General features: G+C 48.4%; 2 protein-coding genes and 1 non-coding gene across 4 annotated transcripts; all 3 read right to left on the bottom strand.

Moving 5' to 3' along the window:
- Positions 1-10724: 10724 nt before the first annotated feature.
- Positions 10725-16003, bottom strand: LOC117852686 (protein FAR1-RELATED SEQUENCE 6). 2 transcript variants are annotated; one of them, XR_011897966.1, is made up of 9 exons: positions 15778-16003; positions 14965-15040; positions 12267-14291; positions 12121-12156; positions 11918-12031; positions 11494-11562; positions 11243-11396; positions 11041-11157; positions 10725-10943 (listed from the first exon to the last, which is right to left on the bottom strand). XR_011897966.1 is itself a non-coding variant. In XM_034734885.2 (8 exons), exons 2-7 carry the CDS (start codon positions 15034-15036, stop codon positions 11268-11270), a joined length of 2445 nt encoding a protein of 814 aa, XP_034590776.1. In that variant the 5' UTR covers positions 15037-15040; positions 15778-16003; the 3' UTR covers positions 10725-11157; positions 11243-11267. The 2 variants fall into 2 exon arrangements, 1 of the variants encoding a protein (XP_034590776.1); XM_034734885.2 differs by having other exon boundaries at positions 10725-11157.
- A 1182-nt stretch (positions 16004-17185) lies between these two features.
- Positions 17186-18962, bottom strand: LOC117853283 (uncharacterized). The gene is made up of 3 exons (XM_034735674.2): positions 18378-18962; positions 18058-18266; positions 17186-17932 (listed from the first exon to the last, which is right to left on the bottom strand). Exons 1-3 carry the CDS (start codon positions 18471-18473, stop codon positions 17575-17577), a joined length of 663 nt encoding a protein of 220 aa, XP_034591565.1. The 5' UTR covers positions 18474-18962; the 3' UTR covers positions 17186-17574.
- A 2733-nt stretch (positions 18963-21695) lies between these two features.
- On the bottom strand, positions 21696-21835 carry LOC117854281 (small nucleolar RNA Z247). The gene has a single exon (XR_004640214.1). It is a non-coding gene; the product is annotated as a small nucleolar RNA Z247 (small nucleolar RNA).
- Between the last annotated feature and the right edge of the window lie 229 nt (positions 21836-22064).

Raw genomic sequence — 22064 nt, 5'->3', positions numbered from 1 at the left:
GTGATGACGTCATCACCCGCACTTTTATAATTATTTCTTCATTTTTTTATTTTTTTATTTTAATATAGGCATATATTTATATATACTCAACACATATGTTTTTTCAAATGGTCAAAATATCACAATCTCAACACATATGTTCAAATTGCATTCACATTCACATATACTCGTACATTCGTACTATAGAGTACAACATACATACTATAGACGCAAAATAAGGCGAACAATCCTTGTAATTGACATATGAAGCGAACAATCCTTGTGTTGAATTAAATTGCTAATTTAGAATGAACTCTATGCGACTTTCCCTGATGACCTGTAGAGATTTTGGCGTGAGCAAGACAAGGCGAATTGGTTCAGTCACGCCACCGATCCCCACTGGACTCGTGGATGGGAATATTAGCATGCTGTTCAAACCAACCTCAGCTATGCAGATGCCAATCAACAACAACCAGCAGCACCAATTCTCAGTTTCCTCTAAAATCTCAATGGGCAAATGCCAGCTCAACATCGTTGACTAATGGGCAGAGTTGCATCTCTGCCCTGAAGGAAACCAAGACACAAAAGTACAGACTACAGAATACATACACAAGAACACTGCCAATATATTGAGACAGCTACAAAGTTTCAGACCAACATAGTCATGATACAAACTCATGAGCAATGTGATTACATCACGTGACAATCAAAGAATAGCATGACTCTTTTCTCAACGAATACAAGGTGTGCCGACGCCTTGGAGCTTTGGTGGCTCGCCGGCAAGTCTTCAACTCTCCGGCTTGGTGTGGAGCGGTGTCGACGATCGTGTGCGGGGGACGTGGAGACCCTCTTCCTTCGTGGAAAAGCTCCTTAGTGGAGACGGCATCAAGGTGACTGGGGAACTTGGCGTGAGTCTTAGTGGCCAAGCTTTTATGACAAGTCAATGGTTGCCTCGGAAGAGACTTTGACCGGAAAGCAATACTCTTATGTGAGTGTTTCAACAATGTAGACTAGTACTGGCTTAGAGCCTACCGATACCACAGGATAAATCCTCGTATCAAGAGTTTACTTCCCCTCATCCCCTTCTTTTACGTTTCTGCATTTCATACTTGCAACTTGTGTGCCTTTACTTTTTTAGTGTAGTATCTTGCTATGATTGACTATAGGTTACAAAACTTGTTTTGGGATGAGAATTTCACACTAGATCAACCATAGTTGCACATCTTGATAGCATGATCTAGTTTAAGTTTGATGTAAAAGTAGTGGAAGCCATAGGTTAAGGTTTTAAGTTGACTAATTCACCCCCTCTCCCTCTTAAACTACGAGCACCAATTCCTTACAAAGACATAGATCAAAACCTAACGTAAATCAACACCGAAGCAGTACTCTTCATGAATGATATCATTCTAGCACAATGTGAATGATATTGCAGTGACCTATGGATCAAGAAATTCAACTGAACCAGCATCCAAACTATGATGCTGAAGACCATAACTAGCAGAGAAGCATGAAGAAAATGCCACTATCTTATACCGTTGTAATCGTAAGGCAGCAACTCGTACAGCCTAAGATTTTTGAAGAGAAATGAAAAGTGGCTCAATGCAAGATGGCTGCTTTTTTGTAGCCAGGCGCGCCCGCGGGTGAGGCAGAAACCACGGGTGAGAGCTCCACTCAGTGCTCGGTGGAGCTGGCGGATCGACGTACGACGGCATCGCGGCCACCAGCCACCAGGTAGGCCGTAGGTGTCCACTCAGAACGCGGCGACAACCGCGGCAAAAATGGGGGAGCGGGAGCTTAGGGTCGCCTGACGTGTCTCTTCATCTGCTTCACGGTGGGTGTCAAGCATGTTAAACGTCGGCCGGCAACAACGCCGGGGACGTGAGCTGATTGCCATGGCCACTCCATGTTGATTTGGCTATTGTAGACTTGGGGTGGTTGCCCTTGCCCCGTGGTGCCGACGTGCTGTTTTCTCTGCCAAAGCTCTGATTTTTTTTCCCCTTCAGGAAAAGCAGAAGGAGAAGGCCCTGCTTTAGAGCATCCACTTTCAGTTTCCACCATCACCTCAATTTTGAAGATTGTTTGGAAAATAAATGTGACAGTAGCTGAAGAAGGCTGTTGGGGACGAGCTCATCCCCTGGACTTAATAAAGTTGGGGATTTCTAACATGAGCCACAGACTAATGCTTCAGTTAAACCAATGGCATAGTAGCGACCATTCACGACAAATAGAATTCAAGAACAATGTGCTTCAATAGCTGACAAACAATCAAGAAAATTGTGATCTTTTTCATAAAAGGATAGGATGGATAAGTTACAGAAAATTAGGGTCCAAGCTTTTAATTAACTAACTAATGTCAATTACCCGCAGCAGTTTTAAATTGTTAGTGAAAAAAGTGTAGCACCGGCCAGGATGGTATTTTAATTTCAATTTCTTAGATGAACCTAACTGCTTTGGTTGATAAGTAGAGGACAACAAAACAAGGATCTTCTTGTTGTTAACATTATGAACTGATAACTTTTGTGAAACTAATCTGAAGTCTATATTATATTGCACTTCTTCTTCCCTCACCTTTGTTACAAGGAGGACCAAGCATACATGGAGTTTACAGAGAAACCGAAAAGAGAATTCACTGAGAAGCCAAATAACTAAAGGTGAAGAAACCTTCCCAGCTGGATTCCCATGCATCAGGTTGAATTTTTGATAGCCCCTCCATGTCGCAATTGCAATGCTAGAGATGCTGTCATGATCCCAACGCATGGAAACACCGAACGCTTCCACCAATCCTCCGAGGATGAACACAATCACCAATAGATCGTAATCAGCATGGATTGCTTGCTTAGCCTCTACTTTCAGTTTCCTCTAAAATCTCAACTCATACAGCCTAAGATTGTTTGAAGAGTAAATGAAGCACTGTCTCATTGCAAGTCGGCTCTTGGGACGACCTGCATGTCATGTACTCAGACAAAACACACACACATAACAATTACGCGAAGTCACAAAGTTGGGCGAATATATATAACGAATCAGAGATCAACATTTCTGCCAAACGGTGCCAACAGCATAGCATAGTAGCTAGTCACAAGTCCTGAGTTATATAATGCATGAACGGTGTGCCTAAATAGCATGAAAATCAAGTAAGAAGAGCATGACATATCTTATAGATAAATTGCAGTGGATTATGGTCCAAAAATCAGTTGAACAACCTGCAGCACAGCAATACTGCTGTTGGGCAGCTATCGGCCGCCATCTAGACCGTCCAAGCCAATCAAGAAAATTCTCTCCAATTTTTGGACAAAGCCCGTGATCTTGCCTGATTAGAAAAGTTATTTTGAATCTGTTAGATGGAGACAGTTCACCTCGAACGAGCTGATCATCGACCCGAGGCTGGGAGGGAGCTTCACATCGGAGGGCATGACGGAGCTGGTGGGACTGGCGTTCACCACCAGAAACATGAGCATTCGTCCTCGACCTTAGTATCGGTTGTTTTTACTATGCACTTAGATATATACTATGTCTAGATACGTAGAAAAATATATGGACCTAGAAAAATCAAAACGAATAGTAATTTGGGACGGAGGGAGTAGAAATCAAACTCACCATGGATGGACAGCTTTGAACTAAAAAAGGAAAACAACCACGCACAAGAATACTCAACAAAACACCCCCAAAGTGGAGATGTGCTTAGTGAAGCCGGTCTCAGGAGAACACGTGAAACTTGATGCAACTTGACATCAATTCGGCCCTCTTTGTAGGCTCCCAGTCCCAGTCCCAGATGAAAATCGTGAAAGGAAATTTTGTGTCAATGTGCTGGCTCCGTCATGACGTTCTGGGTTCTTGATCAATTGGTACCGTCAATTTGTTCGTCCACCTACACACTGAAGAGCCTGGTGCGGTCAGATCAAGAACCCCAGTGCATCACGATCGAAGTAAACACATTGAAACTAAATTTCATTTCGTACGGGACCGAGCTATGGACACACAAACACGAGGAACACGTGAAGTTTTGTGCTAAGAAGCAGCACCATTTTTTCATTGCATTTGATCGAGTTTAAAGGACTCTATGTACAGAACATGCCCTGAATAGCCTCTGGACTCACGCCATGAACGAACAGCCCGCTCGTAGCGCAACTACGACCCGCTCCCGTTTGACCAAGCCCGTGTCCAGCACTCCAGCTGAACTTGCGCACAACCAAAAGAGCCACTTGACTAAACATAGCTAGAGATGACCCATGGCAGGCAGGCACTCACCGTAATAAAAAACAGTCATGTCGAAGGATCAACGAGGTCCATGTCGACCATGTGCGGAATGTCTGACCCTTGTTGAATGCAGCGAAAAGTTTTACTCTTTGAGGTGACAAAAACGTTTAATTTGATTTGTCAAGTCAGTCCGCTAAAGATGCATGCTCGTTCAAGGACCACGACTAGAGGCAAGTCGGTTCGCTTCGCAGTCTCAGGGCATGTTTGTTTGAACTGCGGCTTTTGAGCTTTTCTGAGAAGTTGTTGCTGGCTTTTTCGTTCTGAAAAACCATCACTAACTTTTAAAAAATATGTTTAGCTTTTTGAGCTCAAAAAGCTACGAAAAACTCATAAAACTAAGATTTCTGGCTTTCCATCTAAACTTAGTTTTTCTGGATTTATGCACGAGAAATTCGCTGTTTGTCCGAGCTTCTAGTTCTTCACGCTGAGAAGCTCCCAGTAAGCTGAAACAAACAGGGGCAGTACTCATTTGGCTTTGCTAGAAGAAATACATGTTGGGTTGTAATAGGGGCATATAACAAGTTTTTCTGAAAGAAATTTTATCCTTTCCCCTCCCCGTCGTCTCATCGTCTGAAGAGAGTTTGAAGATTAATTAAATGAAAATCTGGCCCAAGATGGCTGTTGGGGACGAGCAACATCTCATGTAGTGACGGAAATACGCAAGATAAACACACACAATATAACTCAGCGAAGATGCAAGGGATATATAACATGAGCAGAAGATCAACCAATATTTCAGTTAAGCCAATAGTGAAGTGGGAATCATCATGAGAGAAATAAGTCGTGAACGATGTGGCTTAACAGCATGACTTCACAAAATAAAAATAAGAAAAAATGTTTAAATTGTAGTTAACACATGCTTGTGAGTCTGCAAGAATAGTGATAGTAACAAAGCCCTAGTAACAAATTAAAGATGCTCAATCAGACATAAGTGGTTGTCCTGGAAATCGACATTTCCTTTAGGAAATAGTACATAAGAACAAACGTCTCAATCTAATAGATCACCTCTTCTTTATCTCTACTATCTAATAGCATGCTATCGATTTTAAGAAACTACAGAAAGAAGTGTAACAAGGGGATTATTGGTATTATTAGCAGCGCTTGAACTTCAAAGAATTACACTTGGATCTTGGCGTAAGGTACAAAGTCTTTGGCAAATACTATACACAAATTAAGTTTCTGCGAACCAATACTCAGCCCAGCTTCCCTATCCGAATTTATGTCGACGAAGCCACATAAATTGCCACATGGATTACAGGTCCCATTCACAGATCACAGCTAATTAGCAGTTGTCTGAAATTTGTTTCTGGAAACACGCAGTAAATACAAACGTAGATGGATGCTAAGTGGTGGGAGGTTCGCTGCGCCACATAAACACCCGCAACACTACAGTCCACAGAAACACATTGCGGCAGTGCCCATTTTCAGTTTCCACTAAAACCTCAACTCATAGGCATAGCCTCATACGATTGTTAGGATGGTTTGAGATCGACGTTGGGATGTTCTGCAAGAAAAAGGAAATAGAAAATAGTTCTACGAAATCAGGGAGATATTTATAGCCAGCTAGAGACCGAATTCAGTTAATTTCACGGCGTAGTAGGTTGCAGTCGCGAGCCACATATAAAGCATGAACGGGCTGGCTCGATAGCATGACCAGCAAGGAAAGCGTGAGAGTTTTCCACTACTAGAAATGCAACCTAGGCCGACTGGGACAAAGAATAGCCAACAGGTAGTTGGGGAAATTGTGAATTGCCAACAGTTAATGGGTTGCCGATCGATAGTTACAAGTTGAACAGTCGGTTTTTGTATCAATTTTCCAACAGTACAAAGTTTTCCCAAGGGTTATACGATGAACAGTTGGGCGCTAGATCAGATGGCCGACCGGGTGCAGTTTTCCCAAGGGTTATACAGTGAGCAGTTGGCCATTCCTACGATTCTAGTAGTGTTCAGAAAAAGAAAAAAACGGGGAGAGGAATTTGAACCAAAGTTCCGTTTATGGATCCACGTTCAATTGCGCACTATGGAACCAATGCATCATGATAGAAGCAAGCACATAGACACCAAGTTCCACTTCATCCGGGAGTGTGCGAGAGATCGACAGGCTAGCCAGATTAATGATCGAGCTAGCCGTGGATCGGACAACACACGCAAACATGAGGAAAGCTGGAAGTTTTGTGTGTTTCGAAGCGGCATCTTCTTTTTCTTTTGTTGCATTTGATCGAATTTAAAAGACACTCTTGTGTATAGAACTAGCTTTGAATAGCCTCCTAGACTCATGGCATGAACAAACAGTCCGCACATGGCGCCACTACGACCTGCTCTCATGCGACCGAAGAAGCCCATGTCGGGCTAAACACGCGCACAACCAGAAGACAGTCATGTGCTTGGCTAAATATAGATAGACTAGAAGTTGTACTTAAGAAACAAGATGTAAGAAGGAAAGAATCAGGCTTGCCAAACTTTTTTTGGTTGGTGATCGAGCGAACTCTCAACCAAACACTCAAATAGTTAACACGAAATGGCACAAAATCGGAGAGCTCTAGGGTTTCAATTCTAAAAAATGCGATCCTTTGTACAGCGAGGGTGGGACCCCTTTATAGGCAGGCTGAGGACTATTTTCTCCATCCAAATTACTCTCGGTTAACCACCCAATACATTAACAGAATATGCCTTACAAAGAGGTAAATAAAAGAGTCTTAATCCGAATTAATAACTACTTGTGGGTCACGCTTTTCACGCCACCTCGGGGTCACCGCTGCCTTCTTGCTGACCTTGGGTCTTCTGTTTGCCTTCGCGGCTATGTTGATCCCCGAAATGATCTTGCTCCATTTCGCTCCATTCCTTGTGTGAAGGTAACCATCATGGACGCCATGTTGTCTCGTTGCAGGCATTACCTTCGTTTACTGAATCCTATCTCCCGAGCACCTGCAAGCGAATGCAAAGAATCGCTATGCTAAGCAGTGGCAGCATCCATTTTCAGTGCCCTCTAAAATCTCAAACCCATTGAGTACACGATCGATAGTCGCTCAAACTGATTGATTGGAGACAGAATTGTGCCAAGCCTGTCTTGGTGTAAGTAATGGGAACATAAATAACAACCCAGGTCAAAACTTCTTTTAACCAATAGCATAATTGGTTCAATCATGTGAAATATAATTCATGAACAATGCATTTCATTAGCATGACCATCTAGTTAGATATGTGTGTCTTCTTGGATGAAGGAAAGTGAGAAGAGTGTGAAGAAATTGCTTGAACCAGTATTGTGCTGAAACGAACCAACATGACCTAAAGTAACAGCAGGATGAATAATAAGCGTTGTGGAGCCCTAGCACATAGTACTAATAATGCAATCCATACGCCAAGCTTCAACTAGTACTTCGTCAGTGGCAGATCATGCATGTACACTAGATCAGCGGCGCAGTCAGCCTAGAAGTTCATGCGGCCGTGACCGTGACGATTCATTGCTATTGGATTAGATGGAAACAAAGCGATTATGCATATGCCATGGTCCAAACTGAAACATTCTTCAGAGATGCAAATGCAAGCAAAAAAGGGCAATGGCATGCAGAGTATCAGTTAACACACCCTACATGGCAGTTCAGAATCTGAACTTCAGATTTTTTTATAAAAAAAATTGAACATTTCCTTCAGTAAATACAGAAAGAGAGCTCTGTCGTGCACTTGTAGGCAAAAGGCATCAAGATTCAGAAATAGAAGGCACCTAATGACCCAAAATTTTCAGGACTAACAATAACCCAAATAAAATGTCACCATTAACAAACTAGAATCGTAAGTTTTGGTATGTGAATTGAGGTTTACAATTCCACTGAAGCATATGTGTATTGTGATTTTGGACCATGTGCATAATCATCAGGTGTGCTGGTGTCTGAAAAACAATTGCCGTCGCTATAGCATCAGGTGTGCAAGAATGTGTGAATGGTAGAATCATCTGCCCCTTCTTGATTGCACTTCAAGTGATTGCAATTTAGTTGTTCCATCGCTTTTTTCAGAAATTTGGAGGAATTTAAACACATTTGTGTCATTGTTTAATTGCTACTTTGTACACCATATATTCACCGACGATGTCTACTATCTCAGTGTGTCACAGGGCAGCAGTCAATTTGCACAGCTCCATGTTTATTTGCACAATTTGCTCAAAAACATGCCCGTCGATGATAAAATCCTGTCAGGGAGATCCTTTCATGCTGTCATCCCTTGACCGGCCAACGACCACCCGGGCAGGATCATCCAATAGCCGCCCGGGTCAGGGATGGAACACTGGCGACGAATCTCGATAATGTACGCAGCATGAGCTTCAGTGAAGATGGCGATAGGCCGCGTGAGCTGTCCGGCGCGCCGCGTCGTGGTTGTCTTGGCTGGGCGCGGGCGACATGGCATCCTGGTTCAAGCTCAAGTCTGGGAGCCTGTGTTCCTCCGGCGAGGGCCTGTGGGAGCGGCGGCGGATGCCTTCTCCGCTGGCGACGTCAGCGGCGGCGCGGAGGCTACCCCTGTCGGCGACATCAACGCGCGGCGCTTCCGGGCCATGGCGCGGCATGACATGACGACCGAGCTCTCTCGGTCGGGTCCCCTGCTTCAAATCGCGACCGAAGGATATGAATCGGACGGCCCCCAGGTACCTTGGGGTGGACGGTAAACCAAATACCGTCCACCCCTGATGCCGGCGTCCAGCGGCCATGGCCACCCGCCGGGGAGCTCGGAGGCGGCGGGGAGGGCGTACGGCGTGCGCGCGGGTGGCGCCGAGATCACTCCTGACCCTCGCACGGCGATTGCTCAAAAAATCACGTCCGTACCTCGACGCCGCGAGCCCGCGACATCGGACATGTCCACTGCCGGCACAACCGTGAGCACGCACTGGCACCGCAGCCTCTGCCCGGTGTCGCTTGAGGTAGTTCAGGCCGCGCCGCGGGTTCCACAGCGACCGCGGCGTGTGCTTGGAAGGAGAAATCGAAGGCTTTGACATTGGACGGAGGAGAGGGACTGCTTTGAGTGGCGGCGCGCCGGCGCCGCGGGTGTGTTCAGGCGGCGACTCGGCGAGGACGAGGAGGCCGACCGCAGCGACGACGTCAAGGTGTGGTTGCAGCAGGTATTCAGGTAGCATCGAAGAGATCAAAATTCCGTCCCTCTCTATCACCAACATTGTCAGCAGCTTGGAGGACGTACGGCGCCAAATTCCGGTCGGGCGCAGGCACGCTCTGCGACGACAGGAATTTGGACAGAGTTGGCAGTGGCGGAAGTTAGAAATGATCGGAGGTGAGATACGGCGGGTAATGAGGAGGAGAGGCCTCGAGGAGGAGCGGAACTCCGTTCACGCCGTCGCCGGACTGGGAGGGGAGCCCCGGACGGAGCCGCCGTGGAGGAGAAAAAAATGAGGAGGGACGCGTTTGCGAAAATATGATCCATTTCAGGGGAGTTTATGTAAATAATTGGAGGGGAGTTTATGAAAATAATCGGATCGCGATTAATAATCGCGATCCATTTCAGGGGGGTTTATGTAAATAATGGATTGGTTGCGGGGGGTTCTCTGCAATAAAAATGTATCCCGGCGAACCCGCCGCCGCTGCCACGGCCGGCTGCGGGCGCCGATGACCCCGCCTAGGTGCTCGGTCCGCCTCCACTGCACGCACCACGGGCCTGACAATCGCGTAATCCCGGGCCCGCATTCGAACGAGAAGAAGGGAGGAGACGGTATAGATCATAGATGGAGGGCGACGGCGACGGCGGCGGCGGCCATGGACCTCCACGCCCGGGCCACGAGCTCCGGTCCAGGCGTCGCGCGTGTAGAAATGGCTAACAAAGCCATGGCTGAGGTCCTGAAGCTGCGCGCGATGGAAACTGGAAAGGCGCCACAGGTGCAGTTCGAGCAAGAGGCGGCGGCGGCGGCAGGAGAACGGCGGACGGCGAGGACGAGGTGAGAACGCGGGCGGGAGCTTGCGCAAGACGTCGGTAAACAAAACAGCGTCCACCGCGGCCATGTACACCCGCCGGAGAGCTGCGAGGGGGGACGAGGTTCTGATGTGTCTACGTGGGGACGTGGATCCTGCATTGTTTATACTTCAAATCAATTTTTCACAGATTAAATTTAAAATTGTAAATGTATACCTAAATGTTCCCAGGTCAGGTTTTATTTAACAAGATCAGGAGCTGTTTTGAAACTGTGTGAATGGACCTGCAATTGGCCCAAAATTTGCAAGCTGGCATTCATGCTGCCAGTAGAACGAACATTGCTCGCATGCAGTGAAGTAATCGAATGTTATACAAAGCGGCCAAAAACTTGAGAGTACGAACGAAGGTTCAAATGATTGGTGTTTTTTTTTTCTAGGAACCAGTTCACCAGTCAAATATTCTATGCTCGAGCAATTTCTTGCAACTTACACCTTAGTCCTTACTTCAAAAATGCATAGCGCCGCTGTTTGTTTCCTTTCAACTTCAGAACTCCTCAACCTAGGAATACATGTTGCAAGGTAATGTAAGAAAAACTCTAATAGTGACCTCCTTTGCCATGCCTTACTCCAGGGTTGATGCCTAAGTACCCAACATTCATACAACAATATCATGAGGCCATGGCAATTCAGAGGCATCTGACGGTGCTCATGAGCCATGATAGAGCTAATCCAACAAAATTCATTTACAAGACTCGTACATTACACTGGGGCCGCGGCTGAGGAAATTAGATGCAGCCAGTCTTCCTGGAATCAGCAAAAAGAAAGAAAGAAAGAATAACTTTTAAACTGAACTCTACACTCAGAACTCCGGGAAGATCGAAATGAAGACCAGTGCTTTTACCCAGCTTCATTTTCATTGCTGGTGCAGATACTCGGATCACACTGAGAAGTAATTGTTAGTGCCGGCATCCCTAAGTAAAATTTTTCACTGCAGCAAGTCCATGTATGTACAGAAAGCCTGGGAAGAACGATATGGTTGTTGTCACACGGGCAAATATAGTTGAGCAAAAGCACATCAAGTATTAGGAGTATATCAGGAGAACCTGTTCTAACTATGAGAAGTATCCCCTAGCCAGATGAAGGACCTGGAGTTCCATTTGATAGTTGAGATGTCTCTGTCAGCTTCTGGCCACGAGGCCGCTTCTTTTTTCCATTTGCTGAAGTATCTTGCACAGTTCCATTCGGCTTCTGTGGTACCTACACATACCACCGTGCCATTGCATGCCATCAATTCATGCGAAAACTGTCCTGGCAAGATGCATGCAAGAACTCAAAAACAAACATAAACTCAAACCTGGAACATCTGCTGGTACATCACTGGCATCAAAACACCATTTCCAAAAGCATGCGGGTCAACACCACTCTGAAATTTCCGATCAGCAACAGTCAACAGCATACTCCTATCGAATGGAATTTGCCTCAAAGTAGAAATTGAGAAAGAAAATTTTCAAATTCAATAACTACTATTGACTAGTAAGTAGTATGATTTATTTTTGTTAGAAAAATCAAATATTATATACCACCTACAAAGAAAAACAAATAGCCATGCTTCAATGCAAATGATTCCTGATTTAGAATGACAGCAGATTTAAAATGAAGCCTCAGATGCTTATGCAAGAGACATCTTCAAATATCCTAGAAATTTGGTATTTTCTAGTGCCAGTGGGATTTCATCAAGATGTGAGTCAGAAGATATAGCCATCTATTCTTTGACATACCGGTACCATATACACAATGCTTGGCCGAATTGCTGCTTGATTGGCTACAAATTGCTGGACATTAGCTGGCACTCCAATGTAGCCAGCAGGAACTATTCCTCTTTCTGCTCCTCCCTGGGGTGAAAATAGCAAGCGAGCAATATACTTAGTGCTACATGTGTCAACTAAGGATACAATATTAAGTAATGCATAGTGCAATCTACCTTTTGGATTTGTGATGCTTGCATGACGGCAGGAGGCTGCATGTTACAAAACAAGATTCATTACATGGTACCCATATTTAAGCAAATCATATCCACTATTGATTCTAATTTCAGTAAAGCTTACAAACAAACATGCGTATTATTACCTCAGGTCCTTTGGGGCCAGCATTTCCTTTATCAGTAGCTGCATCCACCACATTTTGACCAGTCACTGTATTTGGTTTATTTACTTTAGGAACACGAGACTTGATCCTTGGTTGTGTATCATCATGCGTATTGCTATTGAGCAGAAATTTCTCCATCTCCCTCACCAACCTCAAAGCAAGGCGATATTTATCTGATAGGACTGCAGAGTCAACAAGTTGCAAGCATCTCATTGACAAATAGTCATATCGATCCACACGATTGTTGGGGACAAGGTCACTTGGAGGGCGTCCCATCACGTGCAACTGTCTAAAATCCTTTTTCCACCTATCAACAATATACTGTGGTGGAATTTCACGAACCAGCTGAAACTTGAGCGTTGAGAGACTATGCCTGCATAGGATCCCACTGAATTGGAAACCCCCACAGATACACGTTATATCCTTTTCGTCTGCATTGTATGTCACTGCAAAAATCGTACTCATAGTCCTTTTACCATCTTCAAGGAAAATACACTCCTTGACATTGAACGTGGAGATAGGCCCATCAACACCAATTAAAGATACATGGCAGTACATTATGGCTTCAATCTCATCCTGGAACTTCTTGAACATATTGTGGGTGTATACCTTTGAGAGCTGCTCTTCCATATAGAATTTTGATACTGGTGGACGTTGCTTATGAAATGTCTCAAAATCTGCTTGGGCCTCCTTCTCATATTTGCTCTGCAGAGCCATCTCATACTTGCCAAGAAATTGCTTCAAGGTGGTTTTTAAATCCACATATCCATCAAAAAACGGAGTGACAGTTTCATTTCTTTGTGTAACAGACATTCCTGCCCAGAACGTATCTTTAATGAAGACAGGAACCCATGAAGCTCGACATTCATAAAGTGATCTTAACCAGTCATTGCCCTGAAGCCCATTACATGTAACTAAAGCATTCCATTCTCCTTCAAACTCATCTATGGTTAACGAATCATAGACAGCCTTATGCATTGCCTTGTTAATAGCTCTGTACTCCGACAGCCCACTTAACCGCTCTGCAGCCTTCCTCATTATCTGAAACAAGCACATTCTATGACGGACTCCAGGAATAACCTCAGTTACAGCACTTTGGATGCCCCTACAATAGTCAGTGACAAGGGCCTTTGGAAGATTGCCGGACATGCATGCTATCCAAGCTTTAAGTAGCCATGAATAGGTTTCTGCTGTTTCATCAGAAAGCAGGGCACACCCCATCAAGACAGATTGGCCATGATGATTCACCCCGATGAATGTTGCAAGAGGCATATCATGTTTACTAACCACATAAGAAGTATCAAGCGTGATGACATCACTATAATACTCATACATGGCTCTTGACCGCGCATCTGCCCAAAAAACATTCCTGATACAGCCTTCATCATCCAAGTCAATGACATTGAAAAAGTTAGCATTTTTGGCCTGCATCCGAGTGAAGAAAAGTCTAAGGGCCTCCGAATCTCCAGGCTGGAGCTTCAAACGGCCCCTCTCCACAAAACTGTGGTGCTTGCTCTCACCAAACAAAAGCTCCTCAAGTTCCCCCAACTTATCCATGGGCATCTTACTTGGCTCTTCAACAGGCATAGCCCCAGGGCCACCCATACGCATCCGCCTCTTTGCAGGGCCAGAGAGCTGCTTATAAGAGTTCAAGAACCTTGCCATTGCTGGGCTCACTGGATGATTGTGATCAAGGTTCGCCAACTCTACATGCAACAACTTGTCTCCCCACAACTTCACCCGGATCTTGGCTGGGCAGTTAGTGGTCGATGAGGCCCGTTTCCGGAACTTTGGCTCATAACGTGGCCGCCCTCCTTTGCAGCACATAAGCTCGAGATATAAGCAAGTTCCTTCTTGTGAGAATGAGGACCTCCTTACTGAGACACCAAAGCCAACACGGCGGGCATACTTGCGGTAGAACCGGTTGACTTCTGCATGATTATTGAACACCATGCCAACTTCTGGAACACCAATATCCTCCCCATCGGACTCCTCCATGCTGGGATCCTGAAACAAAACCTTCATCATGACACCACTCATATTGCAACCTACTGGAATCTTAAGTTTCTTCCAGCTGAAAAAAATTGAAGTCAACTTGAGAGTAATAACTTTTTAAAACATAGGAATGGCATAAGTGACTTTGAGCAAATAGCACACCCTAAATGCAGGTATTTCATGATGGCACACTAACATTTGCCTCCAACTGCTGGTAAATACTCCAATAACCATCCAACTAAGGTGTCCTACTGCCATATATTAGAGCATCTGAAGCAAAGGCTGCAACGTAATGTGGATAGCAATGGTTCACAAATTAGAACTTCAAGCTCACAGGGATGAACAGAAATATAGAATCACTGGACATGTGAAAGCTCCCGTGAAAAAAAATGCCAATCAAATACACCCAAATAGAGTTTAAAGACTAAACAACCATCCACTAAAACCAAATGAACCAATCAAATCCTAACCCTAAATGACAACCAGCTTCTGTTTAAACCACCGCCCACCCACCCTCATGTTCAAAATGCAACTGAAGATTCCCTCCGCAGTCCCCACACCTCGAATTCAAGGAAAACCATGGAAATTTCCCCCCACACCAAGCACTTATCTAACGCTAAGGATCACAAGACCGCTAGAAGGATCGGGAACAACAGAAGGAAAGAGGGGACAAAGCGAGTTGTACCAGCGCGTTGAGATCCCGGCGCCGAGCCCGGCGGGGATTCTTGGACTGTGCGAACGGCTCCTCCACCTCCATCGCCCTAAATAACCAAATATAACTGTCAGCACTTTGATCTGAAAGTAAAACTGTCAAGTATGAGGTGTCAAAGTAAACAACATCATGTCCAAAGTAATCATTTGCTGCCCGTGACCTAGTATCACGCCAGAACAAGTTCCCCAAACGCGCTTGATTATCCAAATCTACTAAGTAGAAGCAAGTGTTCATGTTCTACATGTTCCTAAAAGAACTTTTGGGTATACTCATCATCTCCTTTTCCGAAATTAAGTCTTCCTATCTCGGTAAAGTTCCGAAACCATAGCAAACAAAACGACGCATTACAAGTTTCCATAGCAGTAACTGCCAAAATTAAAAATTTGAAGTAACGTCAACATTTCTAATATGGGAGACCTCAACATTTCTCAGCACTGCATCATGGCCATTTAGCTCCGCACCATTCCAACCGCGACATGGTCAATTGCCGCCTCCCTCGCGAACTCCTCTAACATAGAAGCAAATCCAACGTGGGCCATGAGGGGTTCAGCTGAACTGAACTCCCAAAAATTTGGAAAGTATGAACTGCAACCGCACCTCCCCCGGACAAACCAGGACCCGAAACCCTAACCTAATCCTAACCCAGCCACCACCATGCCTCAATCCGAGAGAGGGAGGAGGAGCAGGAGGAGGAGGAGGACCCGCCTCGTCGCCTGCCGTCTACCAGTAGCCACCAGAGCTGGACAAGCACGAATCGGAGGAGGAGAGGAAGAGGGAGCAGCTGACCTCGGGCGGAGAAGGCGCGGCTGTGGCTGTGGAGAGAGTCCGGTAGGTGGCTGGGGTGGGTTGGATTCACCTCTCGTGTATTGTTTGGGGGGCGCTCCTCTGGAGGAGGCCTGGCTCGCCGCTTCCCCTTGCCGGCCGGCGTGAGGTCGCCGACGATGACCCTCAACAATTGTGGCGGGCGGCAGTAGGACCGGCCGGGGAGAGGGACAGAGACTCAGAGGGAGAGAGAGAGAACCAGGGGAATGGCCACCATCCAGCTGGGCTGGCACAGGTAGAACTGAATGGGCTTAGCGGCCCAAGAGTTTGCAGGCCCATTTTTCTCTCCTCTATCTATCACTGAGCGCATTGCTCTCACACTTTGGGCCAGATCGAAGGCTACAAGATCTCACTTTCACCAGCATCTCTCTCGAAAGCGAGAAATGGAAGTCTCTACCTGAGGAAGTTTCAAAAGAAAATCTGGACCTGAGATGGGTCATCAGATCATGGGACATGTTGCAAGAGCTCTATGGCCGGGCAAGCAGTAGCCTAGCGACTCTGCACTCTCGTCACAAGCTTCCCTCCCGGTCTTGCACGGCGCAGACGACTGCATCGCTGCTTCAGTGCGCTAAGCTATTGGACATGCATTCTGGTAGATCTACTCCCTCCGTTACATTACAATACGTTTTGGTTTTTAGGATATTATATCTAAATATATAATAATATATATACACCTAGAAAACTAAAATGACCTATAATTTAGAACGGAAGGATTATACTGAAATTTTATTACTCCCCCCTACACACACAGTTTGGTCGGGTTTAATTTGCAGCTCCTAGTGGAACGAGCAAATGCCCGAATCGATCTTCAACTCGACACATCCTCCAACTCGACGCCGTCCAGCCGCGCCAGACTCGCCTCAGGTTTTGAGGTCAAACCGGTCAAACCCTCTTGCACGCTGCACCCGACGTGACTCACCGATGTCGACGCGTGTTCGGCATCTACCAAACCTTCGACGCCTCCAAGTCTTTCGCTCCCACTCTCGGACCGCCTACTCAACTCGCATCTGTCCCGCTTGACTCGATCGACGCCGACTCCATCTCGTATACTCTTGCTCTTCCGTGCACCATGTGGATCGCGACTCCGCCCAAACTCCTCAGGTCACTCGGTCCAAGCCTACTCATGTTCACCCTTCACAGCCCTGGTACATCGGCATGAATCTTTCACTTACCTTCACCTCATGCCATCAACCACCATGTCACATCCAACATCTACGGATCATAAGCCAAGAGACACAACACACAAGATATGTTTTACACACACCACAACAGAACGCACACAACACAACACCTCCGGTTAGCCATTAGCATAATCACGTACATATGAAATATGGACTCAACCAATAAAATCTCAAATCATCCAGTCAATCACTCATCACAAATAGACCAATCAATATAAATATGCAAAGTTCCGCTTACTGTTTATGGAACGAATTTACACTTTTATGTAACAATAATGGGTTTGTAGGAGACAACATCATTAGCCAGATTCGTGGAAAACTTGCATGTGCAAAGGCTGATTTGTTGAAGAGTTTATGTTACTAGAAATCTGTTGTGTTTGTTTTGTCGTTGGCTCAAATTTACGCCTCTTCTTATTAACAACTTGAAAACACAAGCACATACCCAAGTGATGAATCACACTTACAAAAATGGCGATAAGTAGACGCTCAAAGCTACAAAGCCACAATTCGAAAGTAAATTAGCAATTACGGCTCTGCAGAAAATTGAAGCAAACACACACTAGAGCCGGCGTCATCAAGCTCAAGCTGTCCCTGCAGGTTGCTTGGCGCCGCCGTAGCCACCATACGGAGGTTGAGCAGGGTTGTAAGCCACGGGAGCCGGCGGGTATGGCTGCCCCATCGCGACGCCCAGAGTGACCGTCTGGTGTTCCCTCTTCTTGTGGAGGTCGACGTAGGCCGCGATGGCGCACGCGATGCCGATGCCGGCGTTGATGGACGCCGACACGAAGAGCCCGTCCCTGAGCTCGGGGCAGCGATAAACGAAGTCGAAGGTGCGGCCGGGCTGCCGCTCGACCGCCGTGAAGGAGCCCCGCCTCCCTCGTCCCGCGTTCCGCGACGCGCCGTACAGGAACATCGCCGCCGCCGCCGCCACCAGCAACCTGCGGCCGGCAGCAGGCACTAATTAAGCAGCACAGAACCAGCAAAGGTAAAGCATGCATACTGCAGGCCGTATCCCGTCTGCGGTCTGCCCGTGTAGGAGGAGGAGAACGGAGAACCTACGTACCACGCGAGCGTCGCGCACACCTTCGTGACGCAGCGGCGCTGATCACTCTCGGCCGCGGCCGCGAAGGCGTCGTCGCGGCGGCGGAAGCAGCGGCTCGCGGCGGTGACGAGGGCCAACCCGGTCAGCGACAGGAGCGCGGCCGCGATGCCGCAGCCGAGCGCCGGCGTGCGCCGGTACTCGCAGCGGGACGTGTCGGACCGCACGAAAGCCTGATCCGATCGGGTTTCGGGCACAAACAACAGTTAGCCCTGTCGTCGTCGTCGTTGGACGGCGGTCTGAGGTGGGAATAAGAAGGCAAACTTAAAGGAAAAGGAACTTGCCTTGTGCTTGAAATACTCGGCGGCGAACCCCAGGACGGCCGCGGCGAGGCCGAGCGTGGCCGCCGCCGCGCTTACCACCACCACGCGTTTCTGCATATCGATCGCCGATGTCTCTCTCAACTGTCTGTCAAGCTCGGATGCTCAGTGACGAAAGAGGGCTGCAGCAGAGGAAGCTTGGATGTGTATAAAAAGGATTTGCTCCACGCGTTTCCTGGATTTGGTGTACCAGCACACAACACTATTGTACGACGACCTGATCTCCTGCAACGAAATGTTCAACTGGTGGCATGAGCGGAGATCGAGCCCCCCGATGAGTCAAATGGATGATTCATCGAGCAGGACTCAGGCGGGGGGGAGGGGGGGGGGCGGGGGGCATGGATTGATGGAAGAAGTGTTCAGCAACCGTACAGTTCTATGGAGCTTAGTCTTAGGTCCTGTTGGAAATAGGCGAGGTCTGAATTGGCTGGCCAGGTGTCTGGGACATGTGTGAGTTCAGGAAGAACTGCACAGGCCAACAGTACTACAGTAGTGGGTCTAAAAAAACAGGACTCCTCCAGTAGTATAGTACAGTACACACAACTAAAATGGTGGCACAGCTCCACAGAAAAAGCAAACACGCGCTGGAGCCGACGTCATCGACCTCAAGCTGTCCCTGCAGGTTGCTTGGCGCCGTAGCCACCGTACGGGGAGCTAGGCTGATGAGCAGGGTAAGACACGGGGGCCCCATCGCGACGCCCAGCGTGGCCGTCCGGTCTCTCTGCTGGATGATGTCGACGTAGGCCACGATCGCGTAGGCGATGCCGATGGCGGCCTTGATATGGACGGGGACGGCGGCGCCACGAAGACTCCGTCACCGAGTTCGGTGCAGAGTGCAGACGAAGTCGAAGGTGTGGCCGTCGTTGTCGCGCCCGGGCCGCCGCCTGATCCCGGGGAAGTCCGCTGTCCAGCCGTCCCTCACGGCCTCACCGTTCCGCGCCGCGCGCGCGCCGTACGTGAACATCGTCGTCATTGCCGCCAGCAGCAGCATCAACCTGCGCTCGGCAAAAGCGGCAGCTAGCGCGAACCAAAACTAATCCGAAGAGTGGTGAAGAACCGGGAACGGCGACCGGATGAATGGGAGCTTTTTTTTAATTCTCTTCGAGAATAAGGTCTATGTCCCGGTTGCCACCCCAAACATACCTCACGTCTAATCGTTAAGATGACACAAGTCAACTCATGAGAAGCTCACCTTAGGAACGATTACAAATGCTCAAAGTTTAGCGGAAGCAAAACAAAGCGAGCCACCGAAAAGCTTGCACAAGAGAAAAGCAAAGATACTACTAAACCTTATTAGACAATGCTTGAATTAGGTCTTGTTTGGGAGGAAGGGGCTAAAGTTTAGCTCCCTCAAATAGAGTGCTAAACTTTAGCCATTTGGGGTGTTTGGGTGGGAGGCTAAACTTTAGCACATATGTTGACAAAAGACCTATTTACCCCTGCTTTCTCTCCTTCCAAGCCAATTCCATGACAGAAGATGGCAGCACTTCTTCCTGTGCTGCTCGCCCACCTACTCCTCCTCTGCGCCATGGCACCACTGCCTCCGCGGCCGCGACGTCGTCGCCTCTACCGATCCTGCCGGTCCCGTCCTATGCGCAGCTCGCGTCGTCTTCCACCGGTAGCTTGGGCACGCGGCGGATCGAGCTCCGACTCCGGCACAGCTTGGGCGCTCCAGCGGCCGAGCGGAGGTAGCGGTGGTGGTGGTGAGCGGTCCCGACCTCGCAGGCGGTGGGGCCGGCCGGAGGCGGGGGGCTGGGCGGAGGAGGCGGGGTCGGGCGGGTGTTGGAGGCGGAGGAGGCTTGGCAACTGCGGCGCAAAAAGCTGCAGCAGACCGCCGCGGAGCAGAAGCAGGCCATCGCCAAGAAGAAGGCCACCCCTGTCCCGGCCGCCGACGTAGCCCGCCTCCGCGTCGCGGCCAGCACCCCTCCCAGGTCGACGGATGAGCAGCGCAAGGATGGCTCCGGAGAAGCCGGCGCAGCGGCCTGGGCTCGGATCCGGCGGCGGCGGCGAGGATGGGAAGCGAGGATCTGGCCGGCCGCCACCGTCCTCCCCGTCTCCCTCGCCGACAGGGATGACAAGCTCAGCGGCGCCGAGAGAGAGGGGGGTGCGGAGGCGGCAGGCTGGGTGGAGGAGGCATGGCCGGATGGAGGCGGCAGGGCCGGCGAGGCGGAGGCGAAGTGCGGCAAGGGCAGCGAGGCGGAGGCGGAGGCAGAGGCGGCGAGGCTGAGCGGATGGCGGCAGGGGTGCGGCGGGAGGAGAGAGGGAGTACGGGGAGGGGGGCAACGGGGGAAAATTGGATAAGGGGATCATTTTTAGCCTCCTTTAATCCATTTTAGCACTCCTTGGAGGGGCTAATAAATTTTGGGGGGCTAAAGTTTAGCCCCTCCATTTTAGCCCTGGTGTTAGGAGAATGGGCTAAAATCTGACTAAAATGGGAGGCCTAAAGTTTAACCTCCTCCAAACACCCCTTTAATTAATTAGAGACAAAGCAAGATTAGCATGTGACAAACTACTGAACAAAGCTAGACAAGGTGATAAAGATTAACTAAATAAAAACTCCAGCCGACCACGGATGCAAGATCAAGTGATGAACTAAAGCAAAAGCTAATAAACTAATATCCAAATGATAAGGTCATGATTGCTTGAATGATTAAATCATTGTAGCATGAAAGGGACGATATGCGGATGCTGCTCACCAGTCACCACCGAGTGAAATGCAGCTAGCTGGCCTGCTGATTTCGGCCTGCATGCGCGCTGGACCGAGCTGTGAGCCTGCCTGGGCCTTGCTGACACCTGGGCCACTGCGGGAGCTGTGCTGGGCCAGGCTGCGGGACGCTCCCCTGGCTCGCTGGCCTCTCGCCAGGAGGAGCTGAGCCGCTGGCTGGGCTGGAGTGACAGGCCGCGTACGCAGCTGGGCCTTCGCTCCGCTCGGCTGGGCCGTCCACCGGCGCTGGGTTGCCGCCAGTCTACCGAGAGCTCGTCGCGCGTGCCGCGCACCTGACCGTGGGCACCGCGTGCTGCCCACGAGCGCTCGTCGAATATGTACCAGCATTCAATAGCAGCATGCTCATATTTGTCAGACTTGACATTGAGTTTTGTCGGTGCTGGTGCCTCCATGACCTTCAGTGCCGCGTCCTCCTGACGCGCCCGATGATGAGCTGCGGCCGCGGCCTCCAGAACGACCACGGCCTCCTCCGCGTCCACGGTAGTTGCCACCATCGCGGCCTCACCTAGTAGAGTTGGCAGATCCTTGTGATCCACCGTAAAGCAAATCCATCCTATACTCAAAGCTGAGAAGCTGAGAGAATAGTTCCCCCCACAGCGATTGGCTCGACCCGTGCAACCATGGCCGACACCAGGGGATTGAACTCAATGTCAAGACCGACCAGGATGTAGGAGACCAATTCTTCATCTCCAATGGGCTTTCCGCCAGCAGCCATATCATCTTCAAGAGATCTCATCTTGCCAACATATTCAACAATTGACATGTTACCTTTTTGAGTCGTGGCAAGAACGATCTGGTGTTTACCGCCCGTGCTCGTGAGGCAGATGCATACATCTGCTCCAATGCGGTGTATGCCGCACGAGGGGTCGCTAACGTGGCGATTTGTGCCATGACTTCCCGTGACAGAGATGTCATCAGGAAACCAG

Source organism: Setaria viridis, chromosome 4, assembly GCF_005286985.2.
Source record: "Setaria viridis chromosome 4, Setaria_viridis_v4.0, whole genome shotgun sequence".
In the NCBI taxonomy this organism is placed as follows: Eukaryota; Viridiplantae; Streptophyta; class Magnoliopsida; order Poales; family Poaceae; genus Setaria; species Setaria viridis.
Note: the sequence above shows the minus strand (reverse complement) of the source record. Positions and strands in the feature narration are given on the sequence as shown.